This window comes from Canis lupus, chromosome 27 (genome assembly GCF_048164855.1).
Source record: "Canis lupus baileyi chromosome 27, mCanLup2.hap1, whole genome shotgun sequence".
Classification (NCBI taxonomy): domain Eukaryota; kingdom Metazoa; phylum Chordata; class Mammalia; order Carnivora; family Canidae; genus Canis; species Canis lupus.
Genome location: NC_132864.1, coordinates 11,461,869 through 11,488,171, shown reverse-complemented (window position 1 = coordinate 11,488,171; position 26,303 = coordinate 11,461,869). Strand labels below are relative to the sequence as shown.

General features: G+C 51.2%; 1 protein-coding gene across 2 annotated transcripts in view; it reads right to left on the bottom strand.

Annotated features, from left to right (window-relative positions):
- Positions 1–24,017, bottom strand: part of DHX37 (DEAH-box helicase 37) — a 29,939-nt gene extending 5,922 nt beyond the window's left edge. The window contains exons 1-18 of one of the 2 annotated variants that reach the window (XM_072802158.1): positions 23,821–24,017; positions 20,218–20,387; positions 17,213–17,325; positions 15,288–15,618; positions 12,209–12,357; positions 11,050–11,142; positions 9,085–9,181; positions 8,076–8,189; positions 7,711–7,812; positions 7,344–7,458; positions 6,088–6,183; positions 5,789–5,871; positions 4,917–5,064; positions 4,223–4,299; positions 3,586–3,818; positions 2,076–2,187; positions 810–916; positions 490–678 (exon numbers count right to left, since the gene is read on the bottom strand). In XM_072802158.1, coding sequence (XP_072658259.1) covers positions 490–678; positions 810–916; positions 2,076–2,187; positions 3,586–3,818; positions 4,223–4,299; positions 4,917–5,064; positions 5,789–5,871; positions 6,088–6,183; positions 7,344–7,458; positions 7,711–7,812; positions 8,076–8,189; positions 9,085–9,181; positions 11,050–11,142; positions 12,209–12,357; positions 15,288–15,618; positions 17,213–17,325; positions 20,218–20,387; positions 23,821–23,926 — 2,435 coding nt within the window. In that variant the 5' untranslated portion in view covers positions 23,927–24,017. Of the gene's footprint in view, positions 1–489; positions 679–809; positions 917–2,075; positions 2,188–3,585; positions 3,819–4,222; positions 4,300–4,916; positions 5,065–5,788; positions 5,872–6,087; positions 6,184–7,343; positions 7,459–7,710; positions 7,813–8,075; positions 8,190–9,084; positions 9,182–11,049; positions 11,143–12,208; positions 12,358–15,287; positions 15,619–17,212; positions 17,326–20,217; positions 20,388–23,820 lie in introns of those variants that run through there. The other variant, XM_072802159.1, reaches the window with a different exon arrangement.
- Between the last annotated feature and the right edge of the window lie 2,286 nt (positions 24,018–26,303).

The following is a 26,303-nucleotide window of genomic DNA, read 5'->3' as shown; positions in this document are numbered from 1 at the left end:
CCTTTACATCCACCGAGTGTGGCCTGAATTATCTCATTACTATCATGGTTCCCCAAACCTCAAAGAGCCGACATCTAGGTTAATGTATGCGTCAGGCATGATTTGGAGCCCTTTGCTTGTGTTAATGACTTTCACCCTGACAACTCAGTTATTATTAATTAATATCTCACCCTCATTTTCCGGATGTGAAAGATAAGGAACAGGAGATAAAGTCGCCTCCCTGAAGCCACAGTTTGGAAGTGGCGGGAGGAGGATCTGAACCCAGGCACTGTGGCCCAGAACCTGGGTTCTTAGCCAGTGTACAATCAGTACTGCTCCAGAAGTGAAGACAGAGCTCTTCAGGGATCAGAATGCTGCTGGGCTCAGGAAGGACCAGCACGTGCACGAAGTCACTCAACACACCAGCGACCCCACCCCGGAGGTCGGGCTCCCAGTCATCGCTCAGCACAGGGGCCCCTTGTGGCCTGTGCCGAGCCCCCCAGTGCCCACCTGTCCAGCTCCTCGAACAGCTCCCGGACTGTCATGGCAGCCACAATGGTGATGGCGTAGGGCAGGCAGCCGTGTTGCCTGCTCAGTGCCAGCATCTTGGCGTAGCGGGGTGCCACAGGGAACGTGGCCATGGTCCTGCCCAGTGCAGTGATGGGGCAGCCCAGCCAGGACCTCTGCAGCTGCTTCACGCTGGAGGAAGAGGTGTGCGGTGGGGGCGTCACGGCTATGCGGCCCTGGTGCTCAGGTCAGCTCAGGAGTGGGAGGGCAGAGCACGGGCTGCGAACTGGGCTGTCTGCTACCCCGACCCCCGCCCTACTCACCTTTCTGTTTTCTGGGGCGCCTGCAGGGCACCCAGCGCAATCAACAGCTCCTCAGCGGCGATGAGGGCCTCCACAGACGGAGGGGTTGGAAAAGGAAAGTTGATGACCTGGGCAGGGGGAGACGTGGCAGGAGGCAGCCATGAATGCAGAGAAGCAAGTATGGGGACCCCTAAGGGTCATCCAGGCCAGGCCTGGTGGGAGGACGGCGCTCCTGCACCTGTCCTAAGACCACTCACACAATTGGACACTCAGAAAGGAGCCCTGGGCACTTTCCTGGTCTGTAAGCCAGGGGAACCCCAAAAGTCCCATTCCTTCATTTATGCACACAATCCACACACTCAAAAGCATGTACTGAGCACCTAATGTGTGCCGGGGGCTGTTCCTGGGCAACAGAGATCAAGAAAGCCCAAGATGAGGGCTCTGCCTCTCCTGAGCATGCATGTAACAGGAAGACCCCCCCACTCCCAGGGAGTCAGCATGGAGCAAACAGGAGGAAATGTGCCCGCACAACAACACGGTGAGGAGACAGAGGGACTGGGCTCAGGAATGGTGGCACCTGAGTGACTGACTCACAAAAAGTGTCTGGTAAGTGTGTATACACCGACGTTCACAGTGGCTCTGCCCCTAACGGCCGGAGGTGGAGACAACACAGGTGGCTACCGACAGAGGAATGGCCAGACAGAATGTGGCCCGGCCCCAAGATGGAGCATTACTTGGCCAGAAAAACGAAGGAAGTACTGAAACATGCCACGAGGGATGTGAGCCTTGAAGGCATTTATAGAATAATTCCATTTCTAAGAACGAAAATAGATAAAGCCACAGAGACTTTAGGGTCGGGGAGGAAGGAATGGGAATGACGAGTGATGGGCCCAGGGACTCTCTCTGCTGGTACTCCCCTCCCCATGGAGAAGAAAGCAGGTGACCCCTGGACAGGGGCAAAGTGAGGACACTCTCGTGCCAGGCAGATGACTGTGGCAAAAGAACATTCTGTGAGCCCCAGGAAAACGGCAGCCCTCTGTGCAGTGGGCAGGCCCTCTGGCTGTTCAAGGGGTATAGCCCTGGCAAGTGGGAGGCCCCAGGGCCCAGGGCCAGCACAGCAAGGCTCAGCCCTGGGCTCCCTGCATTTGGAAGCCAGCCCACATGGGGCTGTAGCTGCCGCAACAGAATGGGACACAGAGCAATGGGAGCTCAGGGGGTGCGGGCAGGGCTGGGGCCAGGGTGATGGGGGCTCAGTGGGGTATAGGCAGGGCTGGGGCCACCGCTGACCTTTTCAATGTTGAGTGCTTTCATTTGAAGGATCAAGTCTTCGACTGGCCGCCTGGTGATTTCAGGAGGAGGAAACTGCTCAAAGTCACTGAAAACCGCAGATGAATAGAGCCTGGGCCCAGAGAGGCACCAAAGATAACAGAATTATTTTATAAACAAATAAAAGAGGAACTCAGCCAAGCTACCTGGCACTGGATGTTCACTCAGCCACAGACCCTCCTCCTGCCTTGTTTCCCTCTCTCAAGGACCAGGCTAAGCAGTTGCCCCCTCAGGGCAGGGCAGAGGTCTCAGATGCCATGTGGGGGATGGAGAGCAGCACCTGGCACTCCATCGCCAGCAAACTGCAACCATTGTCACTTCTCACTAGTTTTCTTTGCACGATTTCTCACTCTCCTTTTTTCGTAATTTAAAACAATTATCAGGGATCCCTAGGTGGCGCAGCGGTTTGGCGCCTGCCTTCGGCCTAGGGCGCTATCCTGGAGACCCGGGATCGAATCCCACGTCGGGCTCCCGGTGCATGGAGCCTGCTTCTCCCTCTGCCTGTGTCTCTGCCTCTCTCTCTCTCTCTCTCTCTCTGTGACTATCATAAATAAATAAAAAAAAAAAAATTAAAAAAAAAATTAAAAAAAAAAAATAAAAAAAAAATAAAACAATTATCAACAAAACCAGCAATAAACCTATCAAAAATGAGTATAAGGATACAGATTGGGAGAAATTATTTGCCAATGGCACCTCTGATATGGATCTAATATCCAGATTAGGAAAGAACTCTTTCAACTCAACAATAAAAAAGAAATAACCCTGTTAAAAAATAAGCAAGAGATCTGAAAAAGCATTTCTCCAAAGAACACAGATGAGTGACCAACAAACACAGGAGAAAATGCTCAGGGTCATTAGCCATCAGGGAAATGCAAACCAGAAGCCCAGCGAGCCACCACAGCACACTTCCAGTTAAAAAAAATAAAAAAATAAAAAAGGAAAAGTTAACAGGTACCGTGAAGAATGCAGGAAATTGGAACCTCCTGTGGCTCAGAGTGCCACACAGCAGAGTCATTGCAGTAAACAGTGGCCATGTGACCCAGCAGCCCCTCCCCGGGGACAGACCTGGGAGGTGGAGACACATGTCCAAGAGTGGGGACAGGAAGCAGGGATGTGGGTCTCTTTCGGGGTGACGAGAATGTTGGCAACAGGCTGTGGCAATGCTGTTCTGAGGACACTGAAGACCACAGAACTGCAGGCTTCAAAATGGTGACATTTTTTGTAGATTAATTTCACCTCCATGAAGCCGTCACAAAATAAAATGGAAACAAAGCTGCTGAAGTGTCTACTTTGGGGTCAGAATAAAGAACAGGAGTGTCTGAGAGCCAACGAAGCCCTGCAGAGTACCCCAAGGACCGTCTCCAGCCAACAGCACTCCCTGCAGACAGAGGAGGGGACCCCCTTTCCTTGCTCCTTGCTGGAAAGCTGCACAGTGACCCCAACATCACTGGAGAGGCCCAAGGAACTCCACCTGTAGCAGTGGCCTGGCTCTGTCCGGCCTGCTCGGCCCGCCCGCTGATCAGCTGAGGCCTGTGACACCCAGGTGACTCGGAAGGAGGAGACGCCAGTGACACGATCATAGTGCCGCTTCTTGACCTTCCCACAGTCCACCACGTATTTGATGCCCGGGATGGTGAGGGACGTCTCGGCCACATTGGTGGCTACAACACACAGCCGTGTACCCTCTGGGGGAGGTTGGAAGACCTGGGATTGTTGGGGAGGAAAGTAGCCAAGAAGCACCAGAATCAGGAATTTGTGGGACAGACATGGCATAGGGGTGGGGGGTGGGGGGCAAAGCCAGGAATTTTCTCATGATCCTAGAGAAGTCAGTTAGGCTGGGGGGTGGGGGGGCCAGAAGGGGCAAAGGTGACAAGCCCTCCCCTTGCCTCGGGCCACAACAACCTGCATAAATGCAAGGAAGTGTTCCTCTCCAGAGATCCCAATACCCTCTCAAAACTGGGGGTGCTGATCAAACTGCTGATGACAAGGACAACCCTGGACTTGCCCTGCCTTTATCCTGCCGCTCTTAGGAGGTGCCCCCACGAGGCAAGTTGGCCCCCGCCAGCCAAACATCCACCAAGCACCCACCCCAGACTCCACCCTGGTACCTGCGCTTGCTTCTCTGGGGCCAGCAAAGAGTAGAGCGGGAGCACATGGAGGGGGAGCGAGGCATCAGGCTTCTCACCTGCAGGGAAAGCAGAAGCCTGCTGGCACTCCCAAACAACCACGGCGGGAGCCCCCCTCAGGCTGTCCAGCACCCCCTAACCTGTCCTGCCTGCTGCCAGGGGCCTCTGCCCTTGGGACCAGTACAGTGGGTGAGCACCATCTGGGTCAGAGTCTGAGAGGCTCCTGAAGGCTCTTCCTGCCCCACTATCCTGACCCAGGTGGGAAATGCCTGCCACGCTATACAATCTCCTATGCAATCTCCTTCTCAGAGGTCTGGCTGCGAGTCCTACTGCCTGCTGGATGCCTTTCGGGTGACCCATGAGGGCCTGGACCATCTCTGAACAGGGGGCCCTAGAACTGGGCAACCCTCCCAGCCAGCCCTGAGGCCTGCATTTACCCAGCAAAGCTGAGTGCTCCCATTACAATTAACACTACCAAATATCTGAGGGTCTACTCTGCCAGGCAGTTGCTCAGCAAACAGCAGGCACAAAGTGGCCAGGAAGCCTGGCTCCCTTGAGGCTCAGGACAAAGAAGTCTGGGCCTAACAACAGGGGCTGGCACATAGCAGGCACTCAACAGACACCTGTCGAATGAATGACTGAAGGAGCATGACGGGGGTCCCTGCCCATGCCACACCTCCATCTGTTCCGTCGTCCCCCAAGTCTAGGTCAAGGTCGGAGCCCAGAGCCGCCTCTTCTTCCTCATCCATCTCTGCCTCCCTATCCTCGTCGCCTTCGCCTGCTGGCAACACCGAGTAGCTGTCCAAACTGATCTGGGGCAACATCTATGGCAAACAAGACACGAGAACCATGGATGTGGGCCACAAAGCAGGAAAGACAATTGCGTTCAAGCATGAGACCCTGCTCCCCCTCCTCCCGCAAGCCACATGGCCTTGGGCAGCTCTGGCAACTGTCTTTGTCATAGGGACAACCATAGGACTCATCTCACGTGGCCACAGGGCTGCTGTGAGGACCCAGTCAACACTTGGGAGGCATTTAGAGCATCACCTGGCAGGTCCTCAACACAGCGGGTGCAGGGGGAGGGTGTTAGTGACCTCCAAGTAAGGATGCATTACCCACAGATCTACGACATTATGGGGATGCCTGGGGGAGAATGCTCCCCTCTTTGGTTGTCCAGCCAACACCAGGGACCCCGTGCTCTGGTTCTCCCTGCCCTCCCAGAGATCCTCATAGGCCCAGCTCAGGTGTTGAAGGCCGGCCTTCCAGAAGCTTCTTCTTGGCCCATAGGCCCTCCTGCAGCTTCTGGAGCAGCACTATCCAAGGGAACTTCCTTCCATGGTAGGAATGTTCAGGGCCATGCTGCCCAATACAGTCATGAGTAGCCCCAGCTACTGAGCACCTGAAATGTGTCTGATACAACCAAGGAACTGAATTTTAGTTTGTTTAAACTGAATTTGCATCTACACAGCTACATGGGGCTGTTGGCCACCATAGACACAAGGGTGTAAGAGCCCCGAGCTGCCCCCTACCCCACAAGCCTCTACACACCGCTGCCTGGGCCTTCTTCACCCTTGTCCTGGATTTCTTAAACTTGCGCATCTCCTCTACTGAATCTTCTTGATCTTCTTTTTCTGCAAGAGAAGCAGAGTCAGAAGGAAGACCTCTTGAGACCAGGCTCAGGCTATGAGGACTCTGTTCTTCACTGTCCACAGTAAGGCTGCTGTAGTGCTAGCCATTCCTTGGGGGGAACTGCAGGGCAGGGAAGGGCGCCAGGCTCTCATGTGCGGGGGCTCTGGGGCCAAGGCTGACCACCCGCCACCTCCCAGGGCCAGGTGCTGCCAGGTTACCTGGGGGCCTGCGTCTGGTGTGCGGGAAGGCTCTCCTCAGCCTGCGGCACAGTGCGTGCACCTCTGCCTGCCCCGTCAGGAACACCAGGATGCCACCTGCAGAAAGAACGAGACCCCTCACTATCCCTTCATTCATGGGGAAAACATCGACTTAACAACAAGCATCTGTGAAAAGCCAGGAGTGAGGGGCAGGGCCGGGGACAGCAGGACTGAGAAACCTGGGTGAGCAGTGGGCAGCTTCCACCCAGACTGAGGACGTGTGACGGGGAACTGGACAGACCTCCTGCGTGACCTGGCTGCACGACTCCTGGGAAAGGGGGACACAACCCAAAACCTGAACACAGACCTCATGGCAGCTCTATTCACAACAGCCAAGGGGTGGAAGCAACCCAAGCACCCATCAACTGGTGGATGAACAGGCGGTAGTCTCTCCACACAGCAGAATAGGATGCAGCCATTACCAGGGGCAAAGAACTGGACACCAGGCACAATGTGGCTGTGCCTTGAAAGCGAGGTGTCACGTGAAAGAAGCCAGGCAGAAAGCCCACATGGTACGGGAATCCTTCTGTATGAAACGTCTGGGATAAACAAACGTGTAGAGACAGAAAGTCGAACGGTAGGGCCCAAGGGAGAGTCAGCGTTTAACAGGGACAGACTTCGTGGTGACAAAAATGCTCTGCAGAGGGATGTTGAGGACAGGTCACAGCATGGGTGCGCCCCAGGGGTACTGTGGGTCTTCTTCTGGACCATCCCAATGCAGCGAGCGTCACGATAAAGTGAGTTACACGAAAGCCTGCTGAAAGTTACATTTACGCTGAGCTGTAATCTATTGTGTGCAACAGCATGGTGTCTAAAAAGCAACTCCTATATCTGAGCTTTCAGCAGGTTGTAATTACTGATTACAGATCACCAACACATCAATGAAAAAGTTTAAAATACTGTGAGAATTACCGGGACGTGACAGACACATGAAGTGAGTTAGTGCTGCTGGAAAAACGGCACTGACAGACTTGTTTGGCGCAGAGAGATGCCCACAAACCTTCAATTTGTAAAATGAATGCAGTATGCACGAAGGACAATAAAGCCAAGCACAGCAAACGAGGCATGCCTATACCATGAATGTACGAAGGCCACTGAACTACATGCTTACAAACGGTTAGAGTGGTGAAGCTTGTGTTATGGACATCCCACCATCAGGGAAGAGCCAGAGGAAGGAGGGGAAAGAGGTCCAGCCTTTCTTGTCCCCAGGGCCTCACCTGCTGGCAACATGCGGTGGATCTTGCAGACCTTCCGGAAGCACTCGCCACTGTAGTCTTCTAGTGGGGTCCGCTTGTTGAAGTGCACTGTCACTGGGAACTGCCTGGACTCCACCTGAGACACATGCCCAAGAAGGCACCGAGCTGAGCCTCCCCCTGCCCTGGCCTTTTGTACCTCTGAGCTCTTAACTCAGTGCGAGCAGCTCCCTAACGCCTCCCCCCGCCACTCACTCTCAGGTGGGCACACCCCCAGCCCCCAGCCTCCATCAGCAGGCAGGGCCTCCCCAGAGCTCGGCTTCCTCACAACTAGGAGTCCCACTGTCTATCCTATTAGGCCCTGCCTCCCCTGGCCAGCCCAAGGCACTACCTTGATGACTGGGGGCGGCTGGGGGAAGAGCCGCTGGTTTTGCGTGAAGTCCTCCACCCGCAGCGTGGCCGACATGATGAGCAGCTTCAGCGGCAGGTGCCTCTGTGGGATGACAGACCCGGTGACAGAGGGAAGGGCAGTAGCTTCCAAGGTTAGACCCACGATTTCAATGGGTGGAGTGATAAAGGGCTTGTTCATATGGAGAGCCACAGTCGAGCACTGGCCCAGGGGATCCTGTTCTCGGAGATCATCCCACAGCAGCAGGTGGGTGCGGGCAGAGGGAGTCCAAGCTTTTGATGGGGGGATAGGAGCCCTGGCTGTGGCTCGCATGGGGTTCCCTGGCTGCTCTCTACAACTTGCCCTACCTTTGCCCGGAGAGACACGATGCGGGACAGGAGGCCAATGAGGATATCCGTGTACACGCTCCTCTCGTGGGCTTCGTCGATGAGCACCACCTTGTATCTAAGCAGCAGGAAATCCTGGGGAGGGGGTAGTGTGGTGAGGTCTGCTGGCCCAGGCCCAAGCCACTCCAAGGTCACCCGCACCCCAAAACTCCCCCTCCAGGAGCCCCTTTCATAGCTGGCATGGATCCTGGAGCACTTGGTCAGGGGGAACCCTGGTCTGTGACCTCAGGCAAGTTACTCATCTCTTCCGGGCCGGTTCTCCACCTGTTAGATGGGGCAATGGGACCCACCTGACAGGATCACAGTCAGATTTCCATGACAATTACAATCTGTAAAGTGCATAGCAGAGGGCCTGGGGCTAGGGCCTTGCAGAGAAATTGCTGGAAGAAGGGCAGCTACCATGTATTAGAGCCAAGCTACCAAATCCAGACACCTGTAGGGCAGGGAGGGTAGGCAGGAAACAGAAATGAGGTGGTGGCAGGTGGGACCGAGGGCAATCAGACAGTGTACATCATACAGAAAGGAGCCATACTCAGCCATGTTGGGTGGTCCCGGGTGTCCCTGGCTGGTGTCATGGTAGAGGAGATAGGCATCACATCTGCCCTCCCCAGAGGTCCCTGCCCAGGTGGATGTCACACAGCCAGCAAGGAGTGGTATGCATGTGACTAATGCACAAAGTCTGTGAACCAAACCATAATAACGAGTTCACATTTAAAGAGCACCTGCTAGGTGCCAGGCTAAGGTGCCTTCATGCATCATGAAATTTTTGCTTCAAAACAAATATATGAGAAAAGTACAGGCATGCAGACCAAGAAGCTAAGGCTCAGAGAAGTGAAGTAACTTGCCCAAGGTCACATAGTAGCACCGTGTGTCAGCGGCTGGCAAGCCAACTGCTCACCTCCAGGTGCCATGTGAACTCCCCACCCCATGCTCATCAGCCTTGCTTTGTGACAGAAGATGAGGGACCAACCTTCTGGATTTCTTTCAGCAATACACCATCCGTCATGAACTTGATTCTGGTCTCTTCAGTCACGTTTCCTTCGTATCGGATCTGATAGGAGACGACCCTGCGGAGATAGGCTCCAGCTCAGGCAGGCAAGGACCTGACCTGCTGCAGCCACGAGGCCACACCAAGGCCAGAGCTGAGGCCTGGCCCAGCAGCTCTCCCCACATAGCACAGACATTGCCCGGCCCGTTCTGTCGCCAACGTGACGCAGAGGGGCTGTCGCAGCCCTCCAAAAGATAGATCTACCAAACATGGTAGATTTGGCTGGAGGTTAATTCAAACAACCAACTCTGAAAACCTTTCAGAGAAGAGCATGGACAGGACGACACTGCAGAGTTTCACAAGTTTTAGTTGTGGTAAGGGTGCTAAAATTGCTTTATAGGGGTCCCTGGGTGGCGCAGCGGTTTAGCGCCTGCCTTTGGCCCAGGGCGCGATCCTGGAGACCCGGGATCGAATCCCACGTCAGGCTCCCGGTGCATGGAGCCTGCTTCTCCCTCTGCCTATGTCTCTGCCTCTCTCTCTCTCTCTCTCTGTGTGACTATCATAAAAATTAAAAAATAATAAAATAAAATAAAATTGCTTTATAGATTCCTTATCTTAAAAAATAAAATTTTCTTGATCTCTCAGCCCCACACTGTGGAACCTTGAGGATAAACTTCTCTGAAGCCAGCACTGGCTTCTAAACCCCCAGGGGTTGGGGGAGGTGGGGGGCACAGTTGCATGACTTGACAATTGTTGAAACTTGGTTTTAGGTCCATGGGAGCTCATTCACTAGTCTTTTTTTTTTTCCCCCAAAGATTTTATTTATTTATTCATGAGAGATACAGAGAGAGAAGCAGAGACACAGGCATGGGGAGAAGCAGGTCCCATGCAGGGAGCCCAATGTGGGACTCGATACCAGACTCCAGGATCACGCCTTGGGCCAAAGGCAGATGCTAAGCCGCTGAGCCACCCAGGGATCCCTTCACTAGTCTTTCTACTTTCATCTGTGCTTAAAATTTCCACAATAAAAAGTTAAAAAGGATGACAAAATACTGCGGTTTTGTACATATTGTTATTTTCAATATATACCATTAAATGCACCAGGAAAGACACAGAATGAACCATTTCTTTTTTTTTTTTTTTTTTTTTTTTTTTTTTTAGAATGAACCATTTCTATAACCATTCCTCTCAGAGAGGAATACAGAGAGACACACACAGATGTTTATCTGTGCCTATGACTGTCTAGAAGGATCCACAGGAAACACACTCGGGGTCCCTTGCTGCACCTAACATGCAAACAGAACATGCCTCCTCCACTCACATGCCAGTCCCAGGAGGGGCCAGGTGCACAGCAAGTGATGACCCGCAAACATTCAGTAACAAGACAGATAAAGGAAACTCTATGTTCTTCTGTGCTATCTCAGTTGCAGACCATACTGGACATGCCACCGCTTGGAAACTGAATACCATAATCTTGCCTGGGGCCCAGACACATGCATTACAAACACAGCCCCAAGCCATTCTCAAGCAGGTGCTGTACTTGCTCTGCTGTGCTTCAAAGTCCTGCAGCCTGAATGCCAGCAGAGGATCTGCACTCAGGGACCTTGCCTAAGCTACCTTGCCACTGCCGAGCAATGCCTACCTGCATCTGGCTGCCTGCTGCCCTGCTCTGCCCCCAGGTCCCTGTATGGGTCACGGTCTCCTAGTGCACTGTGCAAGAAGTGAGCCCAAGCGCCCAGCTGCCTTGCCTTGCTCTGTGGCCCCCTCCCCAGGACGGTCCTGTTGTCCAGAGTGTGGGAAGCCCTCTTGCATGGTGCAGAAGCAACACTCCCACCAAGCACCCTTGGAACAGACAGGGCCCAGCTGCTCAGCACGTGCCAGACAGCTGGCCCCTGGGCAAGTCCAGAGTACCACCCTCACCCCTCCTCCAGGAGGCAGAGCCCTCACCGCTGTGACAGATTCATCTCCTTGGCCACTCGCTGGGACATGGCCACAGCAGCGACTCGCCGGGGCTCTGTGATGCCAATGATGCTGTTGTCACTGGGGGAGGGAGAACACAACACATAAGCAGTACTTGGCCCCACTTGTCCATCCCACAGTCACACGTGGTTCCATGTCAGGATCCAGGGGTGATGGAACATGCGCCAGGCAAGGAGCCCCTGAACAGCAAAAGGGAATGACCTGTGGGTCAGCACAGAGACACTTTGGGGTCACAGCCTACCAGGAAAGACACAAGCAGAAACTAGGCAGCTGCTGACAGAAGGGGACCCGGGTGGAGTTCGCCCACAGCCAGCCGAGCACAGGCCCGATTCTAGGCTGTGCAGAAAACAGTTAACATAGCAGGCCTGGGGCTGCTCTCTTTAGAAAGGTTTGCTTGCTGGGTTGGTGGTGGCTGGCATCTGGGATCTGAATTTGGGAGAGTTCCTGGTCATGTGCCTGGACCGTCTGTATAGTGTGGCTGATGCTGACCACTTGCTTCCCTTCTGGGCACCTGGGACTGGGGCAGGTACTAGGGAGAGGGTGCCTAGGTGACCTCAATGGACACATTGGGAGCTCCGTCTCTACTGGGCTTCCCTGGTGACAACACTTCACTCGGTTGTCACAACGTGCTGCTTCCATGTGACTCTCCCAGGAGAGGGCTCTGGAAGCCTGTGATTGATTCTCCCAGACTTCACCCCACGTACCTCTCCCCTTTGCTAGTTGTATTTTGTGCTTTTTGTTCTAAGTCACACTTGTGTACAATTACATGCTGAATCCCATGAACCTTCCCGGCAGATCGATGTACCTGGGGTAGTCCCCAAGATGCACACAGGTCAACAGGAAGGGACATTAGTTAATGCATCACCCCACATGCCAGGGACTGATCTAATAAGCATTTTACACAAATTTCCTCATTCACCTACATAACGCATGAAGTAGGTACAAAGGCTATCCTTATCTCACAGCTGAGGAAACAGGCCAAGAGAGGTTAAGCAACTTGCTCAAAGCCACACAGGATATGAACAGCATATGATCCCAGCAATAGATCCCTGGGAGCTCATGTTAGGGGATCGCACCTTCACCGTCACCCAAGGGACCTGCAGAGGACCCCGTGGCCAGCCCCCACCTGCTGTAGCCTGCTTCGTAGAGAAACTGCGGCACCTGTGTGGTCTTCCCACTGCCAGTCTCACCACACACAATGACGATGGGGTGCTCGGCCACTGCCTCCATGATCACTTGTTCTTCAGCGAGAATTGGGAGCTTTAGCCGTTCTTCCTGGCAAAAGAGATGGAGTCAGTGTTCAGGCAATTAGGGGTGGGGGGTGGGGGTGGGGGAGTCCCTTCCAAAATGGCAGAGGAGATCAGCGAGACTGTCAAGGGTGACATGGTGTCTGTAGAGGCTCCAGTGGGCATGTGGATGCCATGAGCCTTCCCAGCAAATCAATGAAGCCCTGCCAGCTAAGGACAGGGACAGAGACCCATAGCCCACAGGAGACATAGGCAGGGTCCTTCAGTGTCAGGGTAGATATCCTTGGGACAGCTTGGCTGGTGCAGAGGAGTCTCAGCTTTTTTTTTTTTTTTAAAGATTTTATTTATTCACCAGAGACACACAGAGAGAGAGAGAGGGACCGAGACAGGCAGAGGGAGAAGCAGGCTCCATTCAGGAAGCCTGACACGGGACTCAATCCTGGGTCTACGGGATCACGCCTTAGGCTGAAGGTGGCGGCTAAACCGCTGAGCCACCCAGGCTGCCCAGAGTCTCAGCTACTTCAGAGAGTGACGTGGATGGGGTTTATGTTTATATATGATCACTCCAGTAAATAACCTGGTGTAATTTTATACAAGTCGAGGATGTGCAACCACAACCCAGCAATTCTTCTCCTAGACACATACTCTGGAACAGTGACTTTCTTTTTTTAAGATTTTATTTACTTATTTATTTGAGACAGAATGCATGAGCTAGTGCACATGCATGGGTGGGAGAGGGAGAGGAATAAGCAGACTCCCTGCTGAGTGCGGAGCAGGTTGCAGGGCTTGATCCCACAAACCTGGGATCATGACCTGAGCCGAAAGCAAGAATCGGATGCTTAACCAACTGAGCCATCCAGGCGCCCCCAGAGCAGTGACTTTCTAAGGCTTTTTCCTACAAACCACACATACAGCACTCAGTACATACATGTGCACACATGCCACGCACATACAGTTGACCCTTGAAAGACACAACTTGGGTTTAAACTGTATGGGACTAAAAAGTAAAGAAAGAAAGAAAAGAAAGAAAAGAAAGAAAAAAGAAAGGAAAGAAAGGAAAGAAAGAAAGAAATTAAATAAACTGTATGGGATTACTTCCTTATATGCGGAATTTTTTCTATAAATATAGAACTAGGGGCACCTGGCTGGCTCAGTCAGTAGAGCATCTGACACTTGATCTCATGGGTTTGAGCCCCACAATCGGCATAGAGATTACTTAAAAAAAAAAGTACAAAACTATAAATGTATTTTCTTCTCCTTATGATTTCTTCTTTTAAGATTTTATTTATCTATTCATGAGACACACAGAGAGAGGCAGAGACACAGGCAGAGAGAGAAGCAGGCTCCCTGCAAGAAGCCTGATGCGGAATTCGATCCCAGACCTCAGGATCACACCCTGAGCCCAAGGCAGACGCCCAACTGCTGAGCCACCCAGGCGTTTCTCCTTATGACTTCCTTGAGAACATCTTCTTTTCTCTAGCATTATTGTAAAAATATGGTATATGATACACAAAACATACAAAATGCGCATCAATTGTTTCTTGTTATTGATAAGGCTTCCGGTTAGCAGTAGGCTATTTGTAGTTAACTTGGGGAGTCAAAAGTTACATGTGAGTTTCTGACTGCATGGGGAGTCAGTGCCCCAACCCCTGTGCTGTTCAAGTTAACTGTATTATTTCGTGGAGAGGTTTTTTTTTTTTTTTTTTTTTAAAGATTTTATTTATTTATTCATAGACAGAGAGAGAGAGAGAGAGAGGCAGAGACACAGGCAGAGGGAGAAGCAGGATCCATGCAGGGAGCCCGATGTGGGACTCGATCCTGGGTCCCCAGGATCACACCCCAGGCTGCGGGCGGCGCCAAACCGCTGTGCCACCGGGGCTGCCTCTGGAGAGGTTTTATGAACCACTGCTCACCTTCATCATGGGGAAGCAAGCTAATGGGCTCATCTAAAACATTCTATTCTGGGTGGCTCAGCAGTTTAGTGCCTGCCTATGGCCCAGGGCGTGATCCTGGAGTCCCGGGATCGAGTCCCACATCGGGCTCCGTGCATGTAACCTGCTTCTCCCTCTGTCTCTCTCTGTGTGTCTTTCATGAATAAAAAAAAAAAAAAAAAAAAAAAAAAAGATTCTCTCTCTCCATCTCCCTCACCACTGCTTGAACACTCTCAATAAAAGTCAGCTGCCCTAACTATATATAAACACATAATTGTACATGTAACAGAAACCACAGTTTCAATAAGTAGTACTTATTTTTACCTAGAACACTGCACTGATATTTTCTTTTGTCTTCCCATTAAAAAACGAAAAGGAGCTGGTCACATCCCAGTGGTTTTACAACACAATCTGTGTTCTGAAACAGCCCCTCTGGGACCCAGCCCACTCCCTGGCTCCTGCAGGTCTCCTAGCTCCTGCCCTAGATGCCTTCCCAGACCCTCCTGCTATCTCCCCTCATGGCCCCGACACAGCTTTTGTCACCCTTCCCAAGTGTGGGGACCATGTCAGCATCCTCTGCTGGGCTGACAGCTGGAGGCTACAGATCACACTCCCCATGCCAGGCCCATGGCACACGCTTGGGCATGGAGATGGAGGTCCCCACCACCCCCAGTTCGGCAGGTGAAGAGAGGGAAGCCCAGGAGTGGGCTAGAAAGTGGTGGAAAGCTGAGTGGCCAGCTGGGCCAGGACCCACAATCAGAGGCCAAGGGTGATGGTGACCAGGTGAGGACAGGAGCAGCAGACACCCATCTCAGCAGCTCTGACTTTGTGCTGGGACTGCTGTGTGCAGACTCCTGCACATCTGTCCCTACAACCCTATCAGGTAGGGACAGCTGTTCCCACCACAGGTGAGGGCGCCGGACAGCAAGTGAGGCTGCCTGCTCAAGCCACAGGGATGTCCCCCCTCCATATCCCCAGCTCCTCACTGTGCTAGCCTGTGCACTTATCAGACACCAGAGCAGCAAACCTGCATTTCAGGGGTGCGGTTCACAGGGATGAAGACAGCAGGCTTCACTGGGGGCCTGGCTGGGGTGGAGGCTGCTGCTGGTGGTGCCGAAGTAGTCCTGGCCAGAGAGGGTTGGCTACTGGGCCCTGGGCTATCAGTCCCGGCCTCTGGTGCAGCTGGCAGTGTCCCTGCTCCAGCCTCTGTGGGCTCAGTGGCAGGAGCCTCCTCGGGTTCAGACTCCATCGAGGGCTCAGACTCCTCCTCTTCTGTCTCCTGGTGATAGCGCTTCCGGTGGGCCCCGCTGAGGCTGCTGATCTTCTCCTGCCTCTGGGCTTCGATCTTGTCAGACTTCCTGCCAGGACAGCCAGAAGTTAGGCACAAAAGCCTTACCATGGCCCTGTCAACCTGACACAGCTCTGTGCCGCTATATATCCATCAGAAGCCAGGAGTCAAAGTATACTCTTTCCCACCTAAGGACCGTTGCACTTGCTGTTCCTGCTCCAGGCACGTACGTTCTCCCTCACTGGACTCAACTGTCATCCAACAGGGTGACTCTCCTATCCCCCCCCACCTTCTTTCCCTACTTTTTCTGCTAGTGCTTGTCAGCACTAGATATATATGTATTCACTTGATTCTTGCCTGTCTTCCCACCATTAGAACATAAACTTCTTGGGATGCCTGGGTGGCTCAGTGGTTGAGCACCTGCTTTAGGCTCAGCATGTGATCCTGGAGTCCCAGGATCAAGTCCCACATGGGGCTCCCTGTGGGGAGCCAGCCTGCTTCTCCCTCTGCCTATGTCTCTGCCTCTCTCTCTCTGGGTCTCTCATGAATTAAAAAAAAAAAAAAAAAAAAAAAAATCTTAAAAAAAAAAAAGAAAAAAGAAGTAAACTTCTTAAGGGCAGTTTATTTATCATCTTATTTTTGTACACCCCTCTACCCCCAGGGCCTAGAGGAGAGCCTAGGACATAAGTGTGCCCTCATAGTAGCCATAAATGTGCAATGTTCAAGGATGCAGGTCAAGAGTAAGACAGTAGTGCGTGGTGGGTCTAGGGTAGGAGGGGCATGTAGGCTCCTCCTAAGGGTCGGCCACCCCGAGGGAAGGCCAGGAAGAAGCTGGCTGATGTGGCTTAAGACGACTTTAATGTGACATCTCCTACTTGTTGAATGTGGGTTGTATTGGGCTGAACAGTGTCTCTCCAGAATTCATGTCCAGAGACTCAGAATGTGACCTTTTGGAGATTGGGTTTTAGCAGATGTAATTAAGATAAAATGAGGGCGACCTGGATCAGGGTGGGCCCTAAATCCAATGCCTGGTATCTACACAAGGAGAGAAGAGACACAGAAGACCACGGAAGATGTGAAGACATGCCGGGAGCCGTGCCAACTTCAGTGTCCTCATGTCTGCCAGGAAGGAACACCCAGTACTGCTAGAAACCACAGAAGGTGGGAGAGATGCAAGGAACAGATTTCCAGCTCCTAGAAGGGACCAACTCTGCTGACATCCTGATGGCCAGAACCACCAGAGAATACATGTCCCTTGTATTAAGGCACCCAGGTTGTGGTATTTTGCTATAGCTGCCCTGGGAGAGTCTGAATGAATACATCAGCAGAACACCCAAAGGCCTTCATGACACGATATAAACAAAACAAAACTTGCTAATAAGCCAAACCTCATCCCTGACCACCTGAAAGCAATTTCTACCCTAATGGCCTGTGTCAAAGCTGGAAGAATCTGTGTGCAGGACTCTGCGTTGCAGGAAACCCTGCAGTCTGGTGTGTCATTGGGGTTTGGGCAGTATCATGGCCTCTACTCGCTGCAGGTGCGCTGGCATGAGGGTCAATGTGAATGTTCCTGTAAATATTCAAGCCTTCTGGGAGGCTGTGAGTCCCCACCCCTGGAGTCCTGGCATGAGAGGGGGACTTCAGGAAGGGGCTGGCCCACTCACTCTCGGGTGTGGTACATGCGGTCCCCAGTGCCAAGCTTGGACGTGGTGTAAAACAGTCTCATCTCGGCTTCAGAAACCTGGACTTCGCTCAATTTCTGTAGCATCTCTGCTCGCTGGGGAAGGAAACAGGTGTGTTAGACATCTGGAGGGACAACCTTCTCTTCAGAAAGGAAATAAGACTCTATATCAGATGTCGGCCTCACTAACGATTCTTTTTTTTTAAATATTTTTTTAATTTTTTTTTTTTTAGATTTTTATTTATTTATGATAGTCACAAAGAGAGAAAGAGAGAGAGGCAGAGACATAGGCAGAGGGAGAAGCAGGCTCCATGGACCGGGAGCCCGATGTGGGATTCGATCCCGGGTCTCCAGGATCGCGCCCTGGGCCAAAGGCAGGCGCCAAACCGCTGCGCCACCCAGGGATCCCCGATTAAGTCTTTCTAACCTAAAGGTCACAGCACAATTGCTGCATGGAGGTCTTGTGTCACCGTGAGCCAGAATGGCTTTCCACCCCTGGACGGGGTCTGATGCCAGATGAACCAAGCTGTCTTTGCATCACTGTGTTTCAGGAGGTATTATCCACTATCCAGATGCCCCCCCGAAGGGAGACCAAACAAAGGAGGGCCTGTGTGTGCAGTGCAGCACTCCCCAGCTATCTCACAGGGAAGGGAGGCTCTTGGGTGCCAGCGCAGGGACAGTTGGCCTCTTTCCCCTGGAGAGCCACTCAGGAGTTTTAGTACTCTTGAAATCATATAGATGCATTTTAATATGTGCTTCTATGTATTTTGCAATCAATAAAAGGAAAAATCATGTACAGAAAAGTGAGAAAAAAACACAGCACAGATTTTTAAAAGGGGGCACCCTTGCGGGAAAGTGAGTCTCCCTATGCTAAGGGGCTCCAGGGCCTGAGTCTCAGGGCTGCGAACAGGGGACCCTGTATGGTGACCTGGACAGAAAGGCAAATGTGAATCCCAGGAAGCCTCCAGATTGGGCTTTCTCGGTCTCTGCGCTGCAAGCATCATGGGCCAGAGAACATTTTGCTGTTTTGTGTGCTACAGACCACCTGGCAGTGCCTCAAGCCTCCAGCCTCCCACCAGGTATCTCCAGACAAGGCCAGAGGTTCTCCGGGGGCAAAACTGTCCAGGTTGAGCATCCCTGCTCCAGAGGCAAATACCATTTCCAGGAAATTCAGAAGGGGAGAGAGGTGTGTTTAACTGTACCACAGAGAGGATGTTTTATTATTTTTATTTTTTTTTAAAGATTTTATTTATTTATTCATGAGAGCCACAGAGAGGCAGAGACATAGGCAGAGGGAGATCCCCCACAGGGAGCCCGATGCGGAACTTGATTCTAGGACCACGGGATCAAGCCCTGACCCGAAGGCAGACACTCAACCACTGAGCCACCCAGGCTTCTTGGAGAGGATGTTTTCAAACTGCAGACTGTGGGAAGCACTACAGACAACCAACCTAATTTCTTTCAACAAATAAATGACAAGGGGAGAAAAAAAAGAGGTGGGGTAGGGAAACATGAAACACTTGGAAATTTGACGTTTACTGGATATTTGATTTTTTAAAAAAAACTTAAGTGTGCTAATGGTCCTGTGGTTATTTTAAATGGTGCTTAAGATATAATTGGAAATATATATGGATAAAATGTTACGCACTGGGGGTTGAATGGTTTCCCCTCCCCCAAAGATATGCTCATGGCCCAGAATGGGATCTTATTCGGAAAAAGGGTCTCTTCATATGTAATTAAGTTAAATATCTTAATATGAGATGTTATTAAGATGAGATGTTATTAATTACATAAGATGTAATTAAGTTAAATATCTTAACATGAGATCCTGCATTATTCAAGTGGGTCCTAAATCCCAAGACAAGTCTCCTTGTAAGACACATAGAGAGGGGACAGCCATGTGAAGACAGGGGCCAAGATAGGAGGGACGTGGCCACAGGCCAAGAACACTTGGGGCCACCCCAAGCTGGATGTCAGGAAGAGCTTTCCCAGGGAGCAGGGCCCTGCCAACACCCTGATTTCAGACTCCTGGCCTCCAGAACTGGAATAGAATATATCTCTGTTGTAAGCCATTCAGTTTGTTTCAGCAATCCCGGGACACAAATACAGATTTATGCTACCTAGGCTTTGACCCGGGAGGTAGGGAAGTGGCCAGCTGTGGAGATGACTGGGGAAACATGGGCTGACAGCTGCTGGCACCGGTGACAGGTACATGGGAGTCTGGTACACTAGGTTCTCTACTTCTGTAGGTGTTGGAATTTCCCATTATAAAATTTGTTCCTTAAGAAAGTATGAAGGAAGGGACGCCTAGGTGGCTTAGTGGTTGAGCATCTGCATTCAGCTCAGGTTGCAATCCCGGGGGTACTGGGATCAAATCCCGCGGTACTGGGATCGAATCCTGAATTGGGCAACCTGCAGGGAGCCTGCATCTCCCTCTGCCTATGTCTCTGCCTCTCTCCCTCTCTCCCCACCCCCCTAGGGTATCTCATGAATAAATAAATAAAATATTTTTAAAAAAAAGTTTGAAGGGAGAAGGTCTGAAATTCTCCAGAATAAAGTTAAGAAAAAAACAAGTAACACAAAATGATTAGGACCAAATAAGGAAAGATGAGCATGTTGAGGGACTGACTTCCCAGCTAACAAACATCTGGCCTCAACAAATCTGGGCTCACTGGAGATTCGTGGGCAGGCTCCTGGACGGTCTGAAGGCTCTGGGGCTGCATCAGATATCAGAGCTGCTGCTAGCCACAGTAGGCCAGACGAATTTAAATTAATTACAATTAAATCACACAAAAAATTAGGTTCCTCAACCATGCTAGCCACACATGCCTAGTGACTACTGTATGGGATTGTGCAGACACAAAACATGCCCCTCATTCTGGAGAGTTTGACTGCACTGTCACGCAGCAGAGACCAAGTCGGGGGACAGAGAACCCACCTCTCCCCAGTCTAGGGAGCCATGTGCAGATCCTGACAGAATAGGCCTACCTGGCTCTTTTTCTCCTTCTGTTCTAAGATTTTCTGCAGCATTTTACGCTCTTTCTTGGTCAGAGGCTTCTTCTCCTTCTTCGATGGGGGAGGGGCTTTGGGCTTCTTTTTCTTCTTCCCCGGCAAAACCAGTGCATTGCTTGCATCGATGCCTTTCAATGTGTCTTTATCTGAAAAGACACACTTGCGTGGACTCCCTTGCCCCCTGCCCAGGGACCAGAGACCGCAGAGACTTGCAGTGCTCCAGAGTCCACAATAATGCCATGTTTCTTTTTCTTTTTTTTTTTTTTTTTAATTTTTTTATTTATTTATGATAGTCACAGAGAGAGAGAGAGAGAGAGAGGCAGAGACACAGGCAGAGGGAGAAGCAGGCTTCATGCACCGGGAGCCCGATGTGGGATTCGATCCCCGGTCTCCAGGATCGCGCCCTGGGCCAAAGGCAGGCGCCAAACCGCTGCGCCACCCAGGGATCCCAATGCCATGTTTCTTTGGGGTGGCTCTGTGCTCCCTCTCATGGGACCCTCACCCTATGAGTGAGCCCAAGTGCCCACACAGGTATGGGGGTGCAGGCCTGTCACTGTTCCTTCAACTTGTCTGCCCAGCATCCGCCATGTGTCAGATTCCACTGTGAGCCCAGGGAACCTCCATCCTAGTGGTCAGGGGAGAAGGAGCGGGGTGCCAGTGGGGAAGGTACAGGCCACAACACCGCTCCCCTCAGAATGTGTGAGGTCAAGACTGTTTTCATAATACTACTACAACATTCTCCTAAGACTGCACAGGACACTCAGTACTGGGTTTGTGCCATATCTACTTCCAAATGTCAGTCTGAAAGTACACAATCTGGACCCAAATTCAGGTACCATATTACTCTTCAACTCAACTTGATGCAGCCCCACGGGATGCACCTGTTCTGCCTGACATCTAAGGCTGCAGCCCTCTCCAGGGTTCCGTGTGGGCAGCTACTAGCTTACTAGCTCCTCTGGCTCGGTCCATCTTTCATTGTGTCACAAAGTGTAGGAGAGGCTTTGTGACCCTCAACTAAAACGAACACGACAATTTTAAGCAATGCAAGCTATGCATTCTGCAGTTCTCAAATAAAACAATTAAAAGCACAAAGAAAAACAAAGGAAATGAGTGTATAGCAGCATTTTCCAGAGGCTTCAGATCAGGTGACACATTGTTCTGACAGCTAATGGAGCATGTCCTTGTATACACTGGTTTTGATATTTAACCCACACCGACGAAAGAACTTTTGAATCTTCAATTTTTAAGCATGTAAATGGGTCCTCAGTCCAAAAAATGTGAGAACTACCGTGCTATAGGAAAAAAAGGGGGGGGGATGTAATAAAAATCAGGAAGTGAGGGGTAATATTGAGTCAGAGGTCGAAGGAAGGCTCTTTAAAGAAGGTGATGTGGTCTATGTTTTTAGAAGACTCCTCTGGCCCCTCAGAAAGGAGGGGATAAATGGACATCCTGGGTCAGAAAGAACTTTCCTAATCTTTGGGTCCAAGAGATCTCAGGCCCCCTGTTCTGATCACCTCTTCCAAAATTCTGATAGCAGGTAGGATGGCTACTCAGACTGGACCCATTTTACAGGAGAGAAAACTGAGGCAGAGATGTCAGGTGATGTGGTCCATCCCCAGCCTATCCCTGCAACCTCCAAGGAGGGAATTCAGTCCAGATTCCCACTCTGGCATTGTCTCCAATAACCTCACTGCCTGCCAGGCCCAACAAGAACGTGCACTAGAAGGCTAGTCAGTGGGTCGAGGGAAGCAGGCTTTTCTAGAGGCCCTGCTTTCTCTCTGTCCATCTGAATCTAGGTCCACTGTTTCCTAACGCCCACCTCAACCTGGATCTCAGGGAGCAAGTGCACTCAGCTCGGGGAGTCTGACTCTGCAACGTGTTCCGTTTCAGGAGCCTGCAACACAACTCTGAACCGACTCAGTCACCTCACCTCACCTCTCCTGCACAACTGGCCTCACGCAGGTCATCAGCCTTCCTGGACACACTCAGTCGTCTTTCCCTCCCTGACGTCACGGCAACATCCCACGGGGATGGCGGGTCCTCCTCCATGGCACCCACAAGGACACTCTCCCAGAGCTCCTCTCTCTCCTCACAGGCTCCTCCTCCCTTCCTTCTCCTCAAGAGCTGGACTCATTCCCTCAGTGAGCTAATCCACTCTGGGCTTTATTTTTTTTTATTTATTTTTTTAAAGAGTTATTTATTTATTTATGATAGACATAGAGAGAGAGAGGCATAGACACAGGAGGAGGGAGAAACAGGCTCCATGCCGGGAGCCCGATGTGGCACTCGATCCGGGGACTCCAGGACGGCGCCCCGGGCCAAAGGCAGGCGCTAAACTGCGGAGCCACCCAGGGATCCCCCACTCTGGACTTTAAATGAACAAATACCATCTACTCCCAGATGATTCCAAAGTGCTATCTCCCCCAGGACCAGCCTCTCTTCAGCACCCAAGCCAGCAGCTGCGTGCCTACCCTGTCCACCTGGTGACTAAACAGGACCTCGGAGATCACTCCTATCCAAAACCGGGCTCTTGGTCTCCCAGGCTGCCCACTCATCTTCTCCAATGGCTGGGTCCAGCGCCTGGGAGTCATTTTCAACATCTTTGTTCCCCATGCAATCAGCTGGCAAATCCCATCAGCTCCACCTTCAAAATACTCTGAATGCAACCGCCTCACCTGCTCCATTGCTGCGTCCCTGGTTGGATGTACTAAAGCTTCCTAGCCCAGCACCCTGGTTCTACTCCACCTTCTCCTGCTGGTCCTCAATGCAGCAGCAATGTGATGCTATCACAACAGGATCCTATTCGGAGTCCCTCCGGTGCTCTACCCCTGACCGGGCCAGTCACCATCAGGACCCTACACAGCCCACCCCCGTGGCTTGCTTGCACTCCACTCGGCCCCTCGGCTGCCTTCAGGCCTTGACTCAACACTTTCTCAGTGACGCCTTCCCTGGCCACCCTGTGGGACACTGCAACCCACCCAAACACCTCCTCTGCTGGATCTTTTTGGTTTATAGCCACACACCAATCTACATGTTTTACGTGTTTAACTTTGCCTGTCTCCTCCCACAAGCATCTAATACGCTCAGCAGGGCACCGATTTTTTTTTTTTTAAATCTCCTCTTCTGTTACGTCTCCTACAACAAACCCCGGCACACAGTGGGCGCTCCTACTACCGAGGAGTCTCAGCAGAAATGTCTGGGCTAAACACGCATGTTCGGGGGATCGCCGGCAAGGAGGTTATAATAGAAGCCCGAGAAGTCGAGGGGCTTCCTTGGCTCTCTTGCCCACATTCCGCATGGTCCTAAGCCAGGCTCGGGGCGCCCGGCTGAGAGCGAGCGACTCCTGAATCTCAAGGTCCACAGTTCGAGCCCCACGTTGGGCGTGGAGGGGATTGCAATAAAACAAACAAACAAAAAGGCCGGGCTTCTTAGGGGAGAAAGCCTCGGAACTGTCCCAAGTTCACCGTTAAAACTCGGCTGTCACTGCGGCCACCTCCTTGGATCATCTGAGCGGGGATCCTCCCGGGCCCCGCCCCAGGGCCGCGGACGCAGGGCGCACCCCAGCCCCGGACGCCTTACCCTCCAGCTCCAGCCGCACGGGGGGCGGCTCCGCGGGGCCCTTCGAGGGCCCGGGGGTCGCCTGCAGGCGCCCCTTGACGTTGTAGCGCCGGCGCAGCTTCCCCATGGCGCCTGGTCCCGCCCGGCTCCCGGCGGGGTGGCCGCAGCCGCCAACCCCGGAGCCTAGTCCACGTGCGCGCCCGGGCCCCAGGCTCAGGCCGCGAGACTTCCGGGCTGCGCTCTCGCGAGAGCTCCCAATACCCGCACCCCGGGGGAGGGGGCGGGGGCGGGGCCTGCGGAAGGACGGGGCGGGGCCAGCTTCGAGACGCGAGCGAGGCCTGAGGTCGCTGGGGAGGCCTGACTAAGCTGAGTGCTTCCCACGTGGTGCGAATCTCTAAATCTGAGTCAGGTGCTGGTGCTAATACTAATTTGGTTACTTGGGAGTGGGACTGTTTTGCACCTTTTGAAATATAACGCTGCCCCCGTTGCAAACGTCTCCCCTCGTTTTTTGTTTTTTGTATTTTTGCTCTTTTGCACTTTGATATTCCTGTAAGAGACACTTCGTTGTGTAGTAAAAGGGCACAAATGTTTCCATTACAGGGACAGAGGCACTAAAAGATGAAAGTATTAGGCGGCTTTAAACTCTCATTCCCGCATCACACTGTAGCGCACTCGAAAATAATGTATTCTCTGAGTCCTGTAATTATCTTGCATATACAACGTTTTATATTAGCAGATTTTTTTTCCTGTTAAAAGCATTAATTTGTTAAGGGCAGAAATTTAGAATAAAACAAACAAACAAAAAAAGACAAAAGAAAAGGTGAAGACATTATATGGATTTATTTTAGAATTTTAGAAAGAAACCTAGAACAAGATCTGGCTGCAAAGTAGGTAAATAGTAAGTAGTTATTGAATACAGGAGTGAATGGATGAATGGAGGTGATTGCATAAGTTTTCCCTTTCCCCCCAAAACAAAAGCATAAACAAATCTCCACAAACACACAGATGGTGCATGAGAGGATTTATGTATGAACAGGTTTATAAAGTTACGATTTAAATAGATTTTGGAGGTCGGGGAAGCCTAATTACCATATCAAACCTCTGGTTTTATGGGTTTTATAGTTTAGGAGGATAATAGTCTGCAGTTTTCCCCTTAAATATGTTTAAGTAAATAAAAAGTGTGTCCATTTTAAAATTAGGTAATAGTACATTCTCCTATATTTTCTTCTAAAATATTACATACCAAAGGACTATCTCCAGAAAATATTAAAAATGTTATTTTATATAATAATAAAATAAGAAAAAAGATAATAAAAGAAGAAAAATTCATAAACAGACCATGGCTCTCATAAATGTGTTGAAGAAAAGAAACCAATCACAAAAGAGCATACTGTGTGATTCCATACACATCAAGTTCAAAAACAGGCAAAATGAATTCCCTAAATTTTGAAGGGTAGCTAGTGAGTGGGAGAGGAAGCTGGTAACGTTCCATTTCTCCATCTGGATGCTGATTACCTCATGTGTGGTTAGTTTAAATTCATTAAAAAAAAAAAGCACCTTATGATTTGGGTATTTTTCTGTTTGTATGCTACACTTTAATAAAAAAGTTTTCTTAAAAAACAAGAACTTTAGAATTCGTGGCCAGTAAATACATGAAAACTTCACCAGGAATCCAGATAAAGTCCAAATTCAAAAGTAAAATACAATTTCTCACTCTTTGGATTGGCAGAGGTTAAGTTTTATTTTGCTGCCTGTCTCAAAAAAGAAAAAAAAAAAGTCTGGTTGGACACAGTTTGCTTCAGGGCCTTCTGTTGCGTTTGGTTACTGATGGCTCTTCACTCTCTTAAAATCAATCATCCTCCTTCACTTTTTATACCGTTTACTGACTGAAGAGACTGGGTGGTTTGCAGTGTAGAATGCTCCACAGTCTGGATTTGACTGATAGGCTTCTCATTTTCTCCTCCTTCCCCCATAGTTCCTGTAAATCGTTGGTTCCAGGTAGGGGCCGGGTCGGGCGAGGGGTCAGAGTGTTTTGGCAAAAATCCATCCTCCGTGGCCCAGGTGCTTCCTGCTACCAGGGAGCTTCCAGGTCAGGATAGACTGGCCTCTCCATTTTCAAGGTCCCCACCAGCCAGTCCCCTTCTTGGTTTCACCCTCTTGCTGACTGGAACTGCATCCATCATCTCACTAAGGGGTGCAAAATGATTTTCTGACTCTTTCTTGCGCCCTCCTGATCCACCAGCTGAACTTAGCTTCAGAAAACTCTCGCTTCTCACCGGTTCTGTGACGGAAGGAGGAAGGGCAGGAAGGAGGGATGCTCGCTGTTTCTTTACTTCAAAATTTCAGAATGAGCAGGTGCCCTGGCCTTCGCCTCGCCAATGGTGGCCAAGGCCTGGGGATCGCGGTAAACTCGGGGGCGTGTTTGGATCTGGTTCTCCAATCAATAGCGGTCATTATCCTTGCCGAGGCCGTTGCAAGTTTTACGGGCACCGGCTGCTCTCTAT